At 44.2% G+C, this 19,291-nt stretch overlaps 1 protein-coding gene across 1 annotated transcript in view; it reads right to left on the bottom strand.

The window, feature by feature from the left end:
- Window positions 1-19,291, bottom strand: part of grik2 (glutamate receptor, ionotropic, kainate 2) — a 280,443-nt gene that overhangs the window by 87,526 nt on the left and 173,626 nt on the right. The window contains exons 10-11 of the mRNA XM_033980607.2: window positions 7,026-7,232; window positions 3,022-3,245 (exon numbers count right to left, since the gene is read on the bottom strand). Coding sequence (XP_033836498.2) covers window positions 3,022-3,245; window positions 7,026-7,232 — 431 coding nt within the window. The remainder of the gene's footprint in view (window positions 1-3,021; window positions 3,246-7,025; window positions 7,233-19,291) is intronic.

The following is a 19,291-nucleotide window of genomic DNA, read 5'->3' as shown; positions in this document are numbered from 1 at the left end:
AACACAGTGGAGCACTTCCTGTATCACCACGACATCATGACATCACAAGGTGGAACAGAGCGTTTATATGGGAGTTAATAAAATATAATGTTTCACAGCTCAGAAAACGTAACGATAAACATTAAAATCGTCTTGTTATTCACCCAACACTTTGAGAGCATAGTGTTCCCTGTGGCATGCGTCGTAACAGAGGAGAGAGGGAGGAGAAAGAGAAAGAGAGAAGAAGAGACACAGACAAAAGAGGGACAGAAAGAGAGAGACGGGGATAGACAGAGAGGATGGAGAGACAGAGAGACGAGTGCTGTTCACACTTACCCAAACAAAGTGACAATAAAACACTTAGGAGCATATTCTGAGCCAACTTAGATGACAGTTGCCGCCTCTGTTGCGTTTCGAGTGATCGTGTCGCCAGGAACATCCAAAAAGACACGTGCGTTAACTGTAAAACTGTGAGACGGTCGCTACGGGAGACGGGCCCGTCCCAGAGTTTTAAAGTTAACGTGGAACTTTCCGTCTGCGTTTGCTCCACCATGCTTCAACTATTTACAGAATCCACGTTCAAATCAGGACCAGAAGGGCATCTGACCTACTCAGTTTGACTGTTTTTCGCAACCTGGTCACGTCGACACCAACCTGGGGATCAAACTGCAAACCTGCTGGAGATGGGGGAGCACTGACTTAGCTACATAACGGAACCTTTGCTCTTAACATCTCATCTTCTTTCTATTCTTAAATCCACAGAATCAACCGGTTTCGTTGTTATCTCACTTCGTTCAACGCCTAAATGTTAAACGGTTACTTTTTGTTGTAAAGTGTCTTGCCCAAGGATACGATAACGACAGCATTCATCTGTAAGAACGGGATTCAAACCGCCAACCTTTGAATTTGATGACCACATCGCTTTTCCACCTTCAGGTCACTCACAGCTCTTAACATCGAGGAATGGCTCACACGTTCACAGACGTCGGGGGCGAGGTGGGAGTGCGGAAGTGTATTGCCCAAGGACACAACAACAACAGTATTCATCTGTGGGAGCGGGAATTGCACTGCCAACCTGTGGGTCGGTGGATCTGACCGCTCAACCAACGATATTTTTCATGTCGAGAGCTGATCTTCGATTCAGAGGACAAACACTCTACCAACTGAGCTACTGTGGCGCCCCCTGGCTGTCGAAACTGTACTGATTGAATACAGTTTCCCGTTTCTCTGCGTGTTTCGTCGTCTCCGGTCTCTTACATAACACACGGAGAGTTCCAGAAGGACATGGTCTGTTTCTGAAGGACCTCCACAGCGGGTCGTCAAAACTAGCTTGACTTTGGTCGCCGCCGTTTTACACCAAAGCCACAGAATCCGTCACAATCCGTCCAGCCTCGAACGCCGCGTGGAAATATCTTGATTCTCGGTGGCTTCAAACGCACCAAAGCGAGTCCTTGAACGCCTCGCCAAGGTCAGCGCCAACAACACGCTCGCCAGATAAAAGAATGTGAAATTAGACTCAGCTGCGCTCCGCCAAAGCTTTGAAAAGATAATAACCACGAGACAAAGGCGGCGCTGGGTTTGTTGGTTGTGTTCGACCTTGTGTTGGGATTGAAGCATGGTGCGGCAGACCAGAGGAGGGACATTAAAGACACTACATGGAACATCGAGGAGAGTGCGTTCACACAACACAGCTGAGACCACTGCCCACGCTCACAAGCACTCACACGAGCCTGCAGACCTGTCTCTGCTCGTTCAGAGTTTAAACCGGGAAAGAACGGGCCATCTGCCGGTCTCTGATTGGTCACTGATCGAGTAATCAGGAAGCTGGAACGCACTGCAAAATGTCGACATCACACAGACAAACATGGAGGCCGTCTGGGGATGTAAAATAGGCTGCCAGTCCAAGACATAATCAAGTTTTTTGTTTTGTTTTTGTATTTTTGTTTGTGTTTTTTGTGAAAGTGGCGCACTACCGGCTCCACCGACTCTTCGTTTTGGTCTTAAATGTTCGTATTAACCCTCTGCATGATCCTGGGGTTTTTATTTCACTATTGTGTCTGTAAATCAAGATATGACACCTTCTTTCCCCGTATCTGCTCCAGCAACAATGATCGTCCAATCAGATTTTTTTTTTTGTCAGTGACACATGTGAAATGAAGGAGCTCATTGGTCACCTAACATGTACAAACTAAATCAAACTTCTCTGAAAGTTTAGTTTTAGTTTTCTGCAGAAATCCGGCATGTTTTTCAGCCTCCTGTGATATTTTTTTTACTTTCTTTATTCCTCATTAGCAGCCATATTAATTTTGACACAGGCGGACCTTTTAATTTAATTTAATTTTTTTTTCTATTTTATTTTACAAAATTTTTGTTAATTTTGTTTGTTTTTTTTAATATAAATGTATTGTATTATTATATTTTATTTTATAATTTATTTTTATGATTATATAAGAGATATTAAAAAGTCAAGTTTGTGAAGCTGCGTCGACGTTCTTTGCACAGACCATTAATCTAGTGTATTTATTTTTTATTTTATTTTATGCATTTATTATTATTATTATTATTATTATTATTATTATTATTATTATTATTATTATTATTATGAAATGGGACATTAAAAAGTCAAGTTTGTGAAGCTGCGTCAGCGTTCTTTGCACAGACTATTAAATGAGTTTATGTATTTTTTTGTATTTTTATTTTATTTATTTATTGCTATTATTATTATTATTATTATTATTAAATAAGAGACATTTAAAAAGTCAAGTTTGTGAAGCTGTGTGAACATTTTTGTCCGTATTAATCGATCAGTTACCAACCGGAGACCCCGTCAGCGCTCCGTCCCTGTATCCTGCTCTATGTTACTGTAAAGCTAACATTACGTAACACTTCCTGATGTTAGCTTGAGGCTCTGGTTTAGCTTGTTGTTAGTCAGACAGACCATGATGAGTTAGCGTTAAACACCTCGCCGTTGTGTGCGCAAAAACGTCCAAACATATCGATAAAACAAATCAAAAATCAAAAGTCTAAAGTGGGACATGTTACCTGGCAATCACAAACAGCACACAACTGACACCCAAGTAAGCGAGCAGAATATACATCCAGATATCGGGCGACAGCGGGTTCAGGAACGAGAACACGCCCGGGTTGGTCCCGTTCGGCTTTCGGTACAGAATACTTATCCCCAACGTCATGAACGGTTTGGAGAAGTCGATGACCTTCTCACGAACGTACGTGATGGACAAGGGAGCTACGGCCAGGTCAGCCCTCTGGAAAACAAAATGGAAAAGAGGAGGAAGGAGAGGGGGAGAGGAGGGAGGGAGGAGAGGTGAGAGGGGGAGGGAGGACAGGAGGAGAAGAGAGACGGACGGGAGAGGGAGGAAGAAAGAGGGAGGAGAGGAAGAGAAGAGGGAGGACAGAGGGGGAGGAGGAGGAGAGGTAGACGAGGTGAGGGGAAAGGATGAGCGATGAGAGGAGGAGGAAGGAGAGGAGATGGAGAGAGGGATGGGAGAGTGGGAGGGAAGGCAAAAAAGGGAGGAGAGTCAGACAATTTGAGGGAAAAGAAGAGGTGGGAGGAGAGGAGGAAGAGAGGTAGAGGGGGGGAGGAAAAGGAGGAGGGAGAGGGGGAGGGAAGAGAGGGAGGAGGAGAGGGATCGAGGGAGGAGAAAGAGGAAGGACAGGTGGGGGGAGGGGGAAGGAGGAGGCAGAGTGAGTGAGAGAGTAGAGGAGGAAGGAGAGAGGAGAGATAGAAGGGAAGAGGGGAAAAGAGGGAGAAAGAGCGAGGAGAGAGAGAGGGAGGTGAGTGAGAGGAAAGGAGGAGGAGGAGAGAGAGGCGGAGGGATTAGAGGAGGATGAGAGACAAGGAGGGAAGAGAGGGAGGAGAGGGGAATTGAGGAGAGGGAGGAGAGGAGGAGTAGAGGTAGTGGGCGGAGGGTAAAGGAGGAGGGAAGGAGAGAGGGAAGGGAGGAGTGAAAGAAAACAGGCATAAGTCACAGTATGAGTATTGAACATGCAGTATGTAACTTTTCTAGTGGACGGTCCTCTGCTTGTCTCCATGAAGATGACAAATGTTCTACACTAAGGCATTAAGTACACTGTGACTGAGCGTGGTCTCACCTCTCCACAGATCAGACTAATGCCACTGTGGACCATTTTACCCAAAGATTATAAAAGTAAAACATTATGTAGGTCATAGCTAACATGCTAGTGGACGTAACAAACGTGTTAGTGGACATAACTAACATGCTAGTGGTCATAGCTAACATGCTAGTGGACATAGCTAACATGCTAGTGGACGTAACTAACATGCTAGTGGACATAGCTAACATGCTAGTGGACATAGCTAACATGCTAGTGGACATAGCTTACATGCTAGTGGACATAGCTAACATGCTAGTGGTCATATCTAATATGCTATTGGACATAGCTAACATGCTAGTGGTCATAGCTAACATGCTAGTGGACGTAACTAACATGCTAGTGGACGTAACTAACATGCTAGTGGACGTAACTAACATGCTAGTGGACGTAACTAACATGCTAGTGGACGTAACTAACATGCTAGTGGACATAGCTAACATGCTAGTGGTCATATCTAATATGCTATTGGACATAGCTAACATGCTAGTGGTCATAGCTAACATGCTAGTGGACATAACTAACATGCTAGTGGTCAGAGCTAACATGCTAGTGGACGTAACTAACATGCTAGTGGACGTAACTAACATGCTAGTGGACATAGCTAACATGCTAGTGGACATAACTAACATGCTAGTGGACATAGCTTACATGCTAGTGGACATAGCTAACATGCTAGTGGTCATAGCTAACATGCTAGTGGACAGAGCTAACATGCTAGCCACTGCATTCCAAGATTTAGATTTAAGGCCGACAGCCACAGCTGTCCTGTGGTAGATTGATGGAGGCATAGACGCCCACCGCCACTAGACAACGTGGGTTAAGTGTCTTGCCTAAGGACACAACAACGGCGCCCTGTTTGACGAGGAGATGTGGTCACATGTTTTTGACTCGACATTACTGTGCTGTTTTAGCCGCGTCGGATCAGCCGATGTTTTTTCCATTCACAATAAGTAATGCTACACTCCAAAATGTTGAGAAAATCTGAAGAAAAATCATCTTTGAGGGACACAAACTTATCACAGGGGGCGCCGTGTGCAGCCCGGAGTGATGTATGGCAACCTTCAAGGGACAAAAAGGATATATCTGTGAGGAATGCAGCACTTGACCTTGTTGTGAGCGTTTAGCATTTATAGTCACAAACAGCGTTTTAGATTTATGAAGTGTCAGAGGAGACGCCGCTTTTGGGCTCAGATACAGAGGCCGAGGGTTCTATCTCCACTGAGCCTATCTGCAGCACGCACGTCTGCAATACAAATGTGACTACTACTACTACTACTACTACTACTACTACTACTACTACAACTACTACAACAACTACTACTACTACAAATACTATTACAGATACAGAGGCTGGAGGTTCTATCTCAGTCTATCTGTACCACATAGGCCTGCAATACACATACGACTACTACTACTACTACTACTACTACTACTACTGCTACTACTACTACTACTACCACTACAGATACAGAGGTTGTAGGTTCTATGTCTGCTCCCATCAGCTCTCCAGTACAAATGTGTCATGTGCGGTCACAAAGGCTACAACTAAAACTACAATACTATGACTATTAGAGCTATGACTACTATTACTACTACTACTACCAGGCCCGTTGACAGGAATTTGGGGCCCCAGGGCATGAAGCCTCTCATGAGCCCCCTCTAAATTCATAGGAAGACCGTCCCATTATGAGGCCCCTCTTGACCGCTCCCTTTGTCCCCCTCCTACTAATACTACAACTACTACTTCTGCATGAATGAATTGTGTGTGTGTGTGTGTGTGTGTGTGTGTGAGAGAGAGAGAGAGAGAGAGAGAGAGAGAGTTGGTGGTGATTGGAGGGCTGATGGTGCAGACTGGCTGCCTCACGTTCATCAGTCTGCCCCAGGGCAGCTGTGGCAAAATAAATAGTTTATCACCACTGAGAGAATGAAAGATGAATGTACAAAACTGTAAAGCAAATTGTCTTGGAAAAAGGCAAATAAAACTCATGCATTACTATTATCACTGCTACGACTACAATTACTACTAACACTACTACCACTTCCACTATCACTACTACTACTACTACCAGTACTACTACTTACACTACCACCACTACTATTACCACTACTACACTCTACTGTTACCCTTTAAACAAAATCTAATCAAAATCTAGAGTTTATTGAAAAATCCCATCTACAAATGAGAAGTGAAGTATCTCCTTTGATTAGCCTGAGCTAATGCTAACTGTCCGCTCTATGGTTACTTTTGGGCTAAACACACTGGGATTATCTCCCCTCGCTCGCTCGTAGAATTAGACAGGCTGCAGATAGCTTCACTAACTCCTCCTGACAGCACATCTCCGGCATGTTCTCTTCAATTCAGCACTTCCTCCGTCTGAGGCGACCGGGATCTGTCTAAGGAGAGGGGCGACCACACGGTTTGAAATGACCGGGATCTGTCTGAGGAGCGACCACACTGTTTGAAATGACCAGGATCTGTCTGAGAAGTGACCACACTGTTTGAAATGACCGGGATCTGTCTGAGGAGCAACCACACTGTTTGAAATGACCGGGATCTATCTGAGGAGTGACCACACTGTTTGAAATGACCGGGATCTGTCTGAGGAGAGGAGTGACCACACTGTTTTAGACCTGGTTTACACCTACTTTAGATCTGCTGTGTCTGTAGGTGATGGGCTCTGAAAGATTTTTACAGCCAAAAAACCCAAACCGAGCAAATCATCTCCTTAAAATAGCCAGTTTCTTTTCTATTGTACTAGAAAAAATGAAAACTTTAAATGATGCTAAGGCGCTAACAGTATATTACAAGTGTCCAACTCCAATGCTGTGGAAAATTCCAAGCAAAGCAAAATTATCTCCATGGAGACAACCATCTGGCAGACTGTCCACTAAAGAGGAGCAGTACTCACATGGTCCATGAGCTCCTTGACCATTCCATTCCATTGTCCCGTGTTGTCATCCGGAGCGCCGTACTTCCCGTCCTCCACCAGGCGGATCTCGTAGCTGAAGCCCAAGATGGCAGCCAGCTCCCGGAGCAGGTCGATGCAGTATCCTTCAAAGCGGTCGTTCCCGTATAGCGGCTTATCCGACTTCTTAAACATCACATACGGCTCCTCCTGGTGGACACACACAAGAACAGCAACGTTAAGCCAATGTGCGTGGTCTGATTGTAGAAAGAAACAAGAACTTTAGAAATGTTAAAATAAAAACATGACTCATTTATGTAGAAACCACAGACTGTGTACAGAAGTGGACTGAGTGAGTGTGACGTCACCCAAAGCATTCAGCTCCAGTCAAATGAAGCTCATCGAGGCTAGCAGTTATAGCGGCTAATTTGGATCCGAGTTCCACATTTGGAATTCTGACCACGAGTATCATAGCAACCAAAGAGCCAATCTGGAGAGAGGCTGTTGAAGGTAATGCCCCTTTCTGCCTGCAACACTGGTTTAGCAGGGAGCAGGCGCTTAGCAACACTGTCAATCAAACCTGTACCTGTTGTAGCTAACGAGAGTGACCTTGGGGAAAGAAGGCGTGTGATTTATCTGTTATTAATGTTCATATCTGTCATGTAGAGCGGGTTAATACAAACATTTAAGACCAAAATGACAAGTCTGACAGCAGCAGTTACAGAGAGAGGGGACACAGTTTGCCAATAGAAAGTGAATTGGAGCCAGAGTCGATGGAGCCGGAAACGCGCCCATGATCACTTCCTGTTTGGAAAGCAGTGGCTAGCAGGTTAGCTATGTCCATTTATACATACAGTTGTCCCTCACTATATCGTGGTTCACCTTTCATGGTCTTGCTGTTTCGCAGATTTTTTGTGTGCAATTTTGCATGTTTTTTTTACAGTGCATGAACGTGCATTGTGTTCTGCGTCCTGATTGGCTAATGGACTGTAGACCATTGTCCATCAGTCTCCTCTGTGTCATGTCTCCTGTGCAGTACAGAATGTGTTCAGACAAATTTACATAAATGTTCAATCGCAGTGTGACTCTGAAGTGCTGTGTGTTTGCAAGTTTTCTCCCCGACAAAACCCACAACGTCGATGAAACGTTCTGCACCGACAAAGGCGCCTACGAAGGTTTGAACTTTGAGAGAGTTTAAACAAGAGAGAAATGTGAGAAAATGTTAATGCCTGTGTGAGAAAAGTGTATAAAGTGTGTGGTGAGGGGTTTTACAGACAAAAAACATATAGAATAATTGTAAAAAATAAAGCTGACTACTTTGCGAATGTCGTTCAATGTGGGTTATTTTTGAAACATAATCCCGGCGATAAACCAGGGACCACCGTACAGCCTATGGGCCAAACTTGATGAAAGCCATTTGAAGATTATCACTGGTACATACTTACTGATCAATGTCGCCTTTTCGAGGTGTGTAAAATGTAGTCCGAGGTGTTACACTTAGTCATGTACTCAGTCACATTCTGGGATGTGCTTGTTGTTAGCGAAGGGCAAATTCAAAATATTCACCTTTTGATTCACTATAACAGATTTTTACATCACAAAATGTAACTTTAAACAATCTAAACTATGATTTTCTACATATTTTCTCTTTTTAAAAAATATTTCATTAAATGTTATTATATCAGTAAGGTCAGGTGCTCTGAGGTGCTGCTGGAGTCACTGAGCTGGTGCTTTTCTATTCACTTCAAGTTTATTTCTATATTTAAAACATTTTCAGAGCTTCACATAAAGGTCAACACAAAACAAACATACAGATAACACAATACACAGGAAGAAAACAACCAAACACCAGGTGCCCTCTCGTCTGGCTGCACATGCTCCTGAGGAAACGGCTTCAAGCGTTCTGCAGTGTGAGGAGATAAGAGATGAACTCTGAGATTAAAGATAATTAAAGATTAAAACATGATGTATTTTTTATATAAACAGAGCAGATCTAGAATCAGAACCATCAGCCGTAGAACTGGTCCTGAAAACAAATGAAAAGCAGAGATGAAATGTTTTCATGTTGACGATGACTTCAGACCATAGACTGTTTATATAAACGCACATAGCTAGCGTGCTAGCCGCCACATTCCAAACAGGACATGATCATTACAATTCACTTTCTGTGTAAAAACCCCTCTCTCTGTAACTGCTGCTGTCAGACTCGTCATTTTGGTCTTAAAATGTTCATATTAACCCGCTCTGCATGATCCTGGGGTTTTTATTTTGCTATTTTGTCCAAAAATCTAATTATAAACATTAAAAACAGACAAATCAGGCACCTTCTTTCCTTGTGGTTGTTCCCACTACCATTAGTAACAGGTTTGTTTGACAGTGTTGCTAAGCATCCGCTCCCTGCCAAATCATCACTCCAGATTGTCTTTTTTGGTTGCTATGCAGTGGTGGCCCGTCAGAGCCAGCAAGGTCTTCTGTGCTGGCCCAAACAAGCTCAGAAAAGTGAATTTATTTTATTTTCATAAATATGTAAATACAAATCTCATTCTCATTTCTCTGTTCTCTTTATGTCATATTATATCCACTGTGTTGAGTGTCTTCCAATGTTGTTTATTGTGGTAGAGTTTTTATCCAATTATATTTCAGCTGCTTGTGTTGTCAGGCAAATTTCATTTTCTTGAGGCCTTCAGAATAAACAGAGCAGGCCCCGCCCACTGTAAGACACAGACACAGTCAGTTTCAACAGATAATCAGATCTCGACTCTGCATTTCAGGGCCAGCTAGAAGGTCCTACGCTGAACTGGACATGTGCGTGTCCTGTGATTGGATAAGAAGCTCTGCTGGAGCTGGAAAGTTTGCAGAATGTCAAACTAAACCCAGAGATCAAACAGCTCTTGCTGTATTTTTAACCCATAATGACCGAAGGAGGAAAAGAGATTGATCTAGTTGCAGATATACTTTACACCCCATTTTTAAGACGGGCCTTTCACGAAAAGCTGGATATTATGAGAAGAGGTCGGCCAACCCCTGCACTAGCTAACCTGTCCCAGTAAGGAAAAAGGTTTGTCCGTCATTTCCAGACGAGTAACTATGAACGGTACATGTCACTCACAGTTTTTGAGAAATGCTGCAAATATGTACTGTTGTTGTACATCTGGGCACTTAAAGCTACTGTCTGTTTAAAAATGTTTGGAGACACTGGAGTGGACCTGCAGCTCAGCGGCACGCAGGGAGACGGAGCTCCACAATTAAACAGTGAGTGTATAATGTTAATAATAATGTGGTGCATTGAAGTCACCTCAGTTAAAACTGCACTAAAGTTCATTCAATCTCAGCTGTGTCACATTTTCAGTTATTTGTTGTTGTATAGACTATTGTCAAAAAAGGCAAATGATTTGTTTACTTTATTTTCAAAGAATAGATTGTTTTGACAGTATCTGTGAACTGAGTTTCCTTCTCTTAATTGTGAGTGCAGTGCATGATTATTGGTTTTAAATGCTCCTGAAATTAAGTGTTGCTTGACTATCCTGTATTGGGGTGATATAATGTGTAAGTGGGATGTCAAAGACGACCCAAGGGTCAAATGCATGACCTGACACTGTTGCTATGATACTCACGGTTGGAATTCTAAATATGGAACTGTTCTCCAAATTAAACCCTAGTTATAGGGGCGCTCGCCTCGATGAGCTTCATTTGGAGCTGAACGCTGTGGGTAACGTCAGACTCACTCAGTCCACTTCTTTCAAGTACAAGGGAAATACAACAGAGGAAAAGCTTTCAACTCCACAACTCTGTAGAAACCACTGGTATCTGCCATTGTTTCTTTACTTGGTCAGTGTCTGGATGTTCGAATGCTGAGGAGTGGAGTGTGGCCACAACACCAAATACTTCCATAAACAGGTGGAGATACGAGAAATACAAATACAGCTCCCAATGCAAAATGAGGTCAAGATACCAGCCCTTTAAAAGTGTATTTAATAAATGTTTTGAAGCCACGTATCAAAAATCAGATACTAATCGATACTAAAACTAGATATTATTTTTTCGCAGGTATTGATACTAAAAAAGTCCCATTGACAGGACGGTAATGAACCTTTCCTGAATCTGTTTATACTGATGTATCTGAATGTTTCACAGGTATAAGACACATAGACTATACACGCCCATGGACCACTATGACCCTACTGGAAACTGACCGCTGCTCTCTCTCCGTCTCTCTTGCTCTTTCTTCCTCTCTCTCCATCTCCCTCTCTCACCCTCTCTCATTCCTTTACCCTCTCTCCACCTTCCTCCATCTCTCTCTCATCTCCTCTTTCATCTCCTCTTCTCTCTTTCCCTCTCTCCATTCCTTTACTCTCTCTTCTCCTCCAAAAGCCCAGTATTTCCACACGCTTATAAATGTTTTTTTTTTTGTGTTTGTTTTGTTTTAAAATAAACTACCAAAATTAGCATGTATTTGATGCTAATGTCTTCAAACACAGCTCGTAGCAGGATTAGCATCGCGCCAACGCTGCTGCCTCTGCGCTCTCATCTCGTTGGTCAGTGTGGACGTCTTGATGCGCCGGACGCTGAGGAGTGAACTGTAGCGTGGCCATAATACCGGCTAATCCCGTATCAGTGACTGTGGAGCGGAGGGCTCGGCTGGGCTGGCTCCGAGCCCACGTTTCGCTCTAAGGACCTCCACATCTTTGTCCTGCAGATAAGAGCTGTGATAGGCCCACACAAAGGCTCCATCGAAGGGGCCGCGTATCCGTCTGTCGGCGCTAACAGCTGTGGAGATTACTAATGTCTTCTTTCATATGGCATCCTGTCTCCGCAGCCTCCAACCGCATCCCATTCCACTGGCACTTCCTCATTCTCTCCTCTATCTACCATCTGTCTTTGTTAGCTTTAGCGCCGGATCCGCACCGCCGAATCCTCCCCGTCGCTCTCGCTCAAATAAAGTCCAAAATATATCATAAGGCAGGTGTTGTTTATGGTAGCGCCGTGCCAAGGGAAGAAACAAAGAAATCATTACGGATAGCTAACAACCTCGACGTGTTCGGGGAAAGAAAACGACGATTGGCGCAGGTTGGCGTTTAAAAAGAGCTGGTACAACACGGCCGTTTCCTGGATCATATATTCACCATCGCACGAGAATTATGGGTAATGGCTCCAACATGAGGTTCACAGGCGTTTACAATGGCGGGGCTGTATGTGGTTTAGGCACGCTACGAGGAAACGGGAATACTGGCTTTTTTATTGCAAATGGCTTCAGTATGTAAAAACTAGCCCAGCCGCTATAAAGAGCTTTCATTTTCAATCAGTTAGAAAAGAAAGATTAAACTATAACATAAGCAGATGGTTATTTTAAGTTTTGTTCTTTGTAAATTTTAAATGGTAAATGGTTGCACTTTTCCACCTTTCAAGCTCAAAACGCTTCACATTCACACACCAGTGTACGCACACACTGGGCGCGAGGTGGGTTAAGTGTTGCCTAAAGACACAACAGCAGCATTCATCTGTGGGAGCTAGAATTGCACCACCAACCTGACATTTTGGCGGGAGCGGGATTCGAACCGTCAACCTTTAGATCAGCTGCCATAGAAGCTAACAGCATTTTTATTTTTATGTCTTTACACCTGTCTGATCTTTTCTAAAAAAATCACACGTGAGGCGACAGTGGCTCAGCCGGTAGAGCATTTGTCCACTAATCTGAGAGTTTGTGGTTCCAATCCTGCTCTAAACATAAAAATGACCACTCACCCACAGATTGGCAATGTGATTCCAGCTCCCATAAATGAATGCTGTTGTTGTGTCCTTGGGCAAGACAATTAACACTCTGTCTGTGTACACTGGTGTGTGAATGGGTGAGTGGATGTAAAGTGCTCTGAGTTTTAAAGGTGGAAAAGTGCTGTACAATGGTCCCTCGCTATATCGTAGTTCACCTTTCGTGATCTCGCTGTTTCGCAGATTTTTTTGTGCAATTTTACATGCTTTTTTTTTACAGTGTATGAACGTGCATTGTGTTCTGCGTCCTGATTGGCTAAGGGACTGTAGACCATTGTCCATCAGTCTCCTCCGTGCCGTGTCTCCTGTACAGTACAGAATGTGTTCAGACAAATTTACATACATCGATCGCAGTGTGACTCTGAAGTGCTGTGTGTTTTCAAGTTTTCTCCCTGACAAAACCCACAATGTCAATGAAACGTCCTGCACTGACAAATGTCAGAAACACTTTGGACTTAAGTGTTTCTCTGCCCCTCTGCAGATACCACTGGAGCAGAGACACGTGAACAACACATTTAAAGAGATCATCGTGGAAGAGGGATATAATATACAAAAGGATTGAACTTTAAGAAATGTGAGAAAATGTTAATGCCTGTGTGAGAAAAGTGTATAAAATGTGATGTGAGGGGTTTTACAGTCTTACATATAGTTAAACATATAGAATAATTGTAAAAATATAAAGCTGACTACTTCGCGGATATTGCCTATTGTGGGTTATTTTAGAATGTAATCGCTGCAATAAACCACATAGACCACTGTGTATAAAGTGACTGCTGATCATGACCTTATTAAACACACAGCACAGATGATTGATTTAGTTCCCTTTCATTTTTAAGGTGGTGCATTAATACCACCTTAAGTAACTAATTAAAGATGTGGTCTAATCTTGGAGTAAACAAGGATGAAACCAGGACAGGACTAATAATAATAATAATAATAATAATAATAATAATAATAATAATAATAATAATAATAATAATAATAATAATAATAAACATGTGTATGTGTGTGTGTGTGGGGGTGTGTGTGTGGGGTGTGTGTGTGTGTGTGTGTGTGTGTGTGTGTGTGTGTGTGTGACAGGTAAGAATAGTTCTATGGGCAGAGATAGGTGGTAGGTGAAAACGCAGTAGTTGTGGAACATTGGAGGTTCTTGTTTTACACAAGATGATATTTTAGAGTCATGTGTACTTTTTTACATATTATAAATTATACCATTATTTATTTTTTACTTCACCACCTGCAGATCCAGGCCTGTCCACAAAAAACTGGAGGACTGGGACAGGAAGCCTTGCACGGGCCCCTCTGATATGCACTGATACACAGAGGTTCCTACGCCCCAGGGACGGGGGACAGCAGCCCCCTTTGTCCCCCCCTTGTCGACTGCCCTGTGCACGTCATTAATAAAGAACAAGAGAATATGAAGCAGCTCAGTATTTACAGGCAAATTGACTTTGTGATCACAATGTGTTTATCAATTTAATTTATTCATTATATATAAATGCCACAATGTAACAAACAAAATTATAAGTAAAGCAAATCAGAGAATGTAAGAGTCGTCCACACACTGAAGGACACATGACCAGTCAGAAGTCTGGACACACCCCTCTCATCAATGTTTCTTTATTTTTACAACTCTCTACATTTTATTTACACACAGACGACATCACATATATGAAGTAAGATGTATGGAATTATGAAGTAAAGAAAAAACGTGAAATAGCTCGACTACATATTTTTCGAGCAGCATGACCTTTCACCCCTGTCAGCTGTCAGTTTTTCTTCACTGCATAATTACATATATCTATTTCAGATATGTGATGTCTCTGTGTGTAAATAAAATGATCAAATTTGTAAAACAAAACACTGAATGTTCCTGGTTGTGTTTGGTCGATGTCGTGTCTTGTATCGAGCCTCAGTCTTTGACTCTGGCTCTTATAGGTCACCCCCGTCCACCAAACTAAACGACTCTTCCAAACGCACGGCCTCCGCTACAAGGGCAAAAGTTAACAGCAAATCAGATCATCATTTTTCCCGACACGACTCCTCGGCGAGTCCTTCTGCTCAGATGGCTTCGTCCAATTTCCATACGTTACCCTGTGTCACCTTGGTTTAACGTAATGCGCCGGCTAGCGCCCGTGTCCTGCCCGCGGGTTGCTTATCACTGCTGACACAGCGCCTCCGAACACTAGCGCGCGTGTTAGCGTGTGTGTGTTAGCATGTGTGTGTTAGCGTTAGTGCGGCTTCTGATGTAATCTTGATGAAAGAGCAGAAAGCTATGTCAACACGCAGATCGATACGTGAAAGGATGAGATGTCGACATGTCGTCCACAGAGCGGCCGAGGGTCAGTAGAGCCGCCTGAACATAGAGGAGCCGTCTGAACATAGAGGGACACACACAGAGCCGACCGAATGTAGAGGGACACACACACAGAGCCGACTGAACATAGAGGGACACACACAGAGCCGACCGAATGTAGAGGGACACACACACAGAGCCGACCGAATGTAGAGGGACACACACACAGAGCTGTCTGAACATAGAGGGACACACACACAGAGCTGTCTGAACGTAGAGGGACACACACACAGAGCCGTCTGAACGTAGAGGGACACACACACAGAGCCGTCTGAACGTAGAGGGACACACACACAGAGCCGTCTGAACGTAGAGGGACACACACACAGAGCCGACCGAATGTAGAGGGACACACACACAGAGCCGACCGAATGTAGAGGGACACACACACAGAGCCGACCGAATGTAGAGGGACACACACACAGAGCCGTCTGAACGTAGAGGGACACACACACAGAGCCGTCTGAACGTAGAGGGACACACACAGAGCCGACTGAACGTAGAGGGACACACACAGAGCCGACTGAACGTAGAGGGACACACACACAGAGCCGACCGAATGTAGAGGGACACACACACAGAGCCGACCGAATGTAGAGGGACACACACACAGCCGACTGAACGTAGAGGGACACACACAGAGCCGACTGAATGTAGAGGGACACACACACAGAGCCGACCGAATGTAGAGGGACACACACACAGAGCAGACCGAATGTAGAGGGACATACACACAGAGCTGTCTGAACATAGAGGGACACACACACAGAGCCGTCTGAACATAGAGGGACACACACACAGAGCCGTCTGAATGTAGAGGGACACACGGAGACGGCTCACTATAGGCTCATGTGCTCCAACTGTAGTGTCGTTCATTGCCATGGAAACAGGGTAAATGAATGCATTGTTATTTGGATGAGTCAATTGTTAAAAAGCAAAGGTGTAGACACATTTACACACACACACACCAGTGCACACACACACTGGGGAGAGGGAGTTAAGTGTCTTGCCCAAGGACACAACGGTAGCATTGAAGCGCGCCCATGATCACTTTCTGTTTGGAACGTGGAGGCATCAGTCTCACAAACAAACCTTTTTCCCGAGATCCTGTTTTAATCTATGGGACAATAGTCACTTTACTCCTCTCTTCCTCTCCATTACTCCTCCTCCCATCTTCTCACCTCGTCTCCTCCCTTCCTCTTCATCTCTCCTCCTCTCCCCCTCTCTTCCTCCTCTCATCTTCTCCACTCCTCCTCCTCCTCTCCTCGCCCTGTGCATTTACTGTTTCATCCCAGTCTGTTTGTTCTGCACACTCCTCTCCTCTCCCCCTCTGCCTCTCCTCCTCCCTTCCTCCTCTTCTGGTCTCTGAGAGTTGTGAAAAGTGCTTATAAACTCATCATGGTGAGTAATTAAAATGCTCTGAATGCATAAGATCAGTGAGGAATAACTTTGGACCTCTGCAAATGAACTGCTTCCGTTTTTCGTCTTTTAAAGTCAGATTTGGAGCCGTTAAAGTGAATGTAAGTTTGAGCTCTTGTGGCTAATTACACCCCCTGTCACTTAGCGTTTCCTCCTCGGCCGTTTTCTGACCCGAGCCTGTATTCTGTCTAATTTCTCGGTGTTATTTTCCCGTTGTAATGCGCTGCCATGTTCACCAGCAGAACAATAGTACTCACGCGCGCCCAACACAAAGCTAGCTCGTCAGACCATTAGCGCCGCGCGACCTTTCACCCCTGTCAGCTGTCGGGGAGTGTAATTACAATAAACACAGGGCCAGTGCATTAACGAAGGGAGAGAGAGGACGTCAGAGCGGTTTTGGACATGAGCGCTTCAGTCTGTGTGTTTGAACGAGGGCAGAGGTCATAGAAGTTATTACACAGAATAAAAACAGATTATTCCATTTGTGATTTCAGTTTTATTTTGTAAAATAACTGGGGACTGTCTTAAAGGCCCTAGACCAGGTTTTTTGAAATGTCACCGTGGAAATTTTCCATGGAGATAGATACATTTTATGCCATACTGTGGAATATTATAGCCAAAGGACCAACGTCTCCATGGAAACAAGCAGAAGGAAGCGCTACTCCAGGACAAGGAAGAGTGAGTCTTTTCAGTGCAATAAACCACAGACTGTGTAAAGACGTGGACTGAGTGAGTGTGACGTTCAGCTCCAAATGAAGCTCATCGAGGCTAGCAGTCATAGCAGCTAATGTGGAGCAGAGTTCCATATTAGGAATTCTGACCGCAAGTATCATAGCGACCAAAGAGCCAATCAGAAGCGAGGCTGTAGAAGGTCACGGCCCTTCCCTTAGCAACGCCATCAAACCTGTTGCTAGCGCTAGCAAGAGTGACTTTGGAGTTTGATTGATTTGTCTGTTATTAATGTTCATATCTTGATTTACAGACACAAAAGAGAAATAAAAACCCGAGGGGACACAGAAAATGAATTGGAGCCAGAGTTGACGGATCAGGAAGTGCAACCATGATCACTTCCTGTTTCAAACGCGGTAGCTAGCAACTTAGCTATGTGCATGTATATATACAGTCTATACAATACACGTTCAACATGGAAAAACAGGCTTCTATTGTTGCATATTTTTGGGGCTGAATCTTTAAGTCCCAGTGATTTTGATTTCAATTATTGGATGACTGATTCAATTCAAAATTATTCTTTTTTCTAAAATGATTCTAAATCCAAATCTGAAGCCATTTTTAATTTAAAAACAAAGTATATTTATTCCCAGAGTTGTATTCCCAGTTTACTGATGATGAGGAACACCGTAAACTCCACAGAGGAGAGTTTAAGGGATCCACTTTACCCTGGCACAAACACGCTTATTAATGCTCATTAAAAGAGGGTTTTGGATTTGGAATCGTTAACATCGTTACAATCGTTAACATCGTTACAATCGTTAACATCGTTAACATTGAGTAGACTGCTTTGTAATGCCTTAGTCTAGTATAGTTCTTTGTACTAATCACCATGACGACATCAACAGGTTTCATGTTCAAAAGTGCAGGAGTGTTGAGTCTACAAAGTCCTCACTGATGCAGACTCCGCCCCTTCGCTCGGGGGAGGAGCTGTAAAGAGGAGACTTTTTATTCTCTCCATCTGACGATAAAAGTGACTCTAAAACACAGCTCCTTCTCACACACGTGTGAAACAACAGCCCCTTTAACTCTTAGCTCCTGTGTGCTCCTGATAAGTCCTGTTACCTCCTTTTAGTGCTCGTGTGCTAGCGCTCCTCCTCCTCTCCTCCTCCTCCTCCTCTTCTCCTCCTCCTCTCCTCTTCCTCTTCTCCCATCTGTTTGTTTTACACACTGCTTGGTAGCAGACATTCTCCTCCTCTCCTCTCTGTTTGTTTTACACACTGCTCAGTGGTGGACTTTCTCTTCTCCTGCTCTCCTCCTCCTCTCCTCTTCCTCTTCTCCTCTCTGTTTGTTTTACACACTGCTCAGGGGCGGACTTTCTCCTCGCCTCCTCTCCTCCTCCTCTCCTCCTCCTCTTCTCCTCCTCCTCTCCTCCTCCTCCTCTTCCTCCTCTCCCTTCTGTTTGTTTTACACACTGCTCAGTGGTGGACTTTCTCTTCTCCTGCTCTCCTCCTCCTCCCCTCCTCTCCTCCTCCTCTTCTCCTCCTCCCCTCCTCCTCCTCTCCTCCTCCTCTCCTCCTCCTCCCCTCCTCCTCCTCTCCTCCTCCTCTCCTCTTCCTCCTCTCCCTTCTGTTTGTTTTACACACAGCTCAGTGGCGGACGTTCGATAAAAGTAAAATAAATGTTTTAAATGAGTGAAATGTTACTCGGTGGTTTGTTTTTAGCGCCAGCAGAGAATCGATTATTTTTAATTTGGTGAAGGATGGGCTGATTCTGCACCGCTGAAGGAGAAGAAGAAGAGGAGGAAGAAGAAGAAGAAGAGGAAGAAGGGATGAGCTCTGGTCTTAATTAGCTTTGGCTTTACAGAGATAGTGGCACACGAATGATTCTCAACGCTTTTTAATTAAGGATGAGCCGCACACCAGAGGAGAGAGGGAGGAGAGGAGGAGAAGAGAGGGAGGAGAGGAGGAGAAGAGAGAGGGGGGAGAGGAGGAGAAGAGAGGGAGCAGAGGAGGAGAAGAGAGAGGGGGGAGAGGAGGAGAAGAGAGAGGGGGGAGAG

This window comes from Periophthalmus magnuspinnatus, chromosome 16 (genome assembly GCF_009829125.3).
Source record: "Periophthalmus magnuspinnatus isolate fPerMag1 chromosome 16, fPerMag1.2.pri, whole genome shotgun sequence".
NCBI lineage: Eukaryota > Metazoa > Chordata > Actinopteri > Gobiiformes > Gobiidae > Periophthalmus > Periophthalmus magnuspinnatus.
Note: the sequence above shows the minus strand (reverse complement) of the source record. Positions and strands in the feature narration are given on the sequence as shown.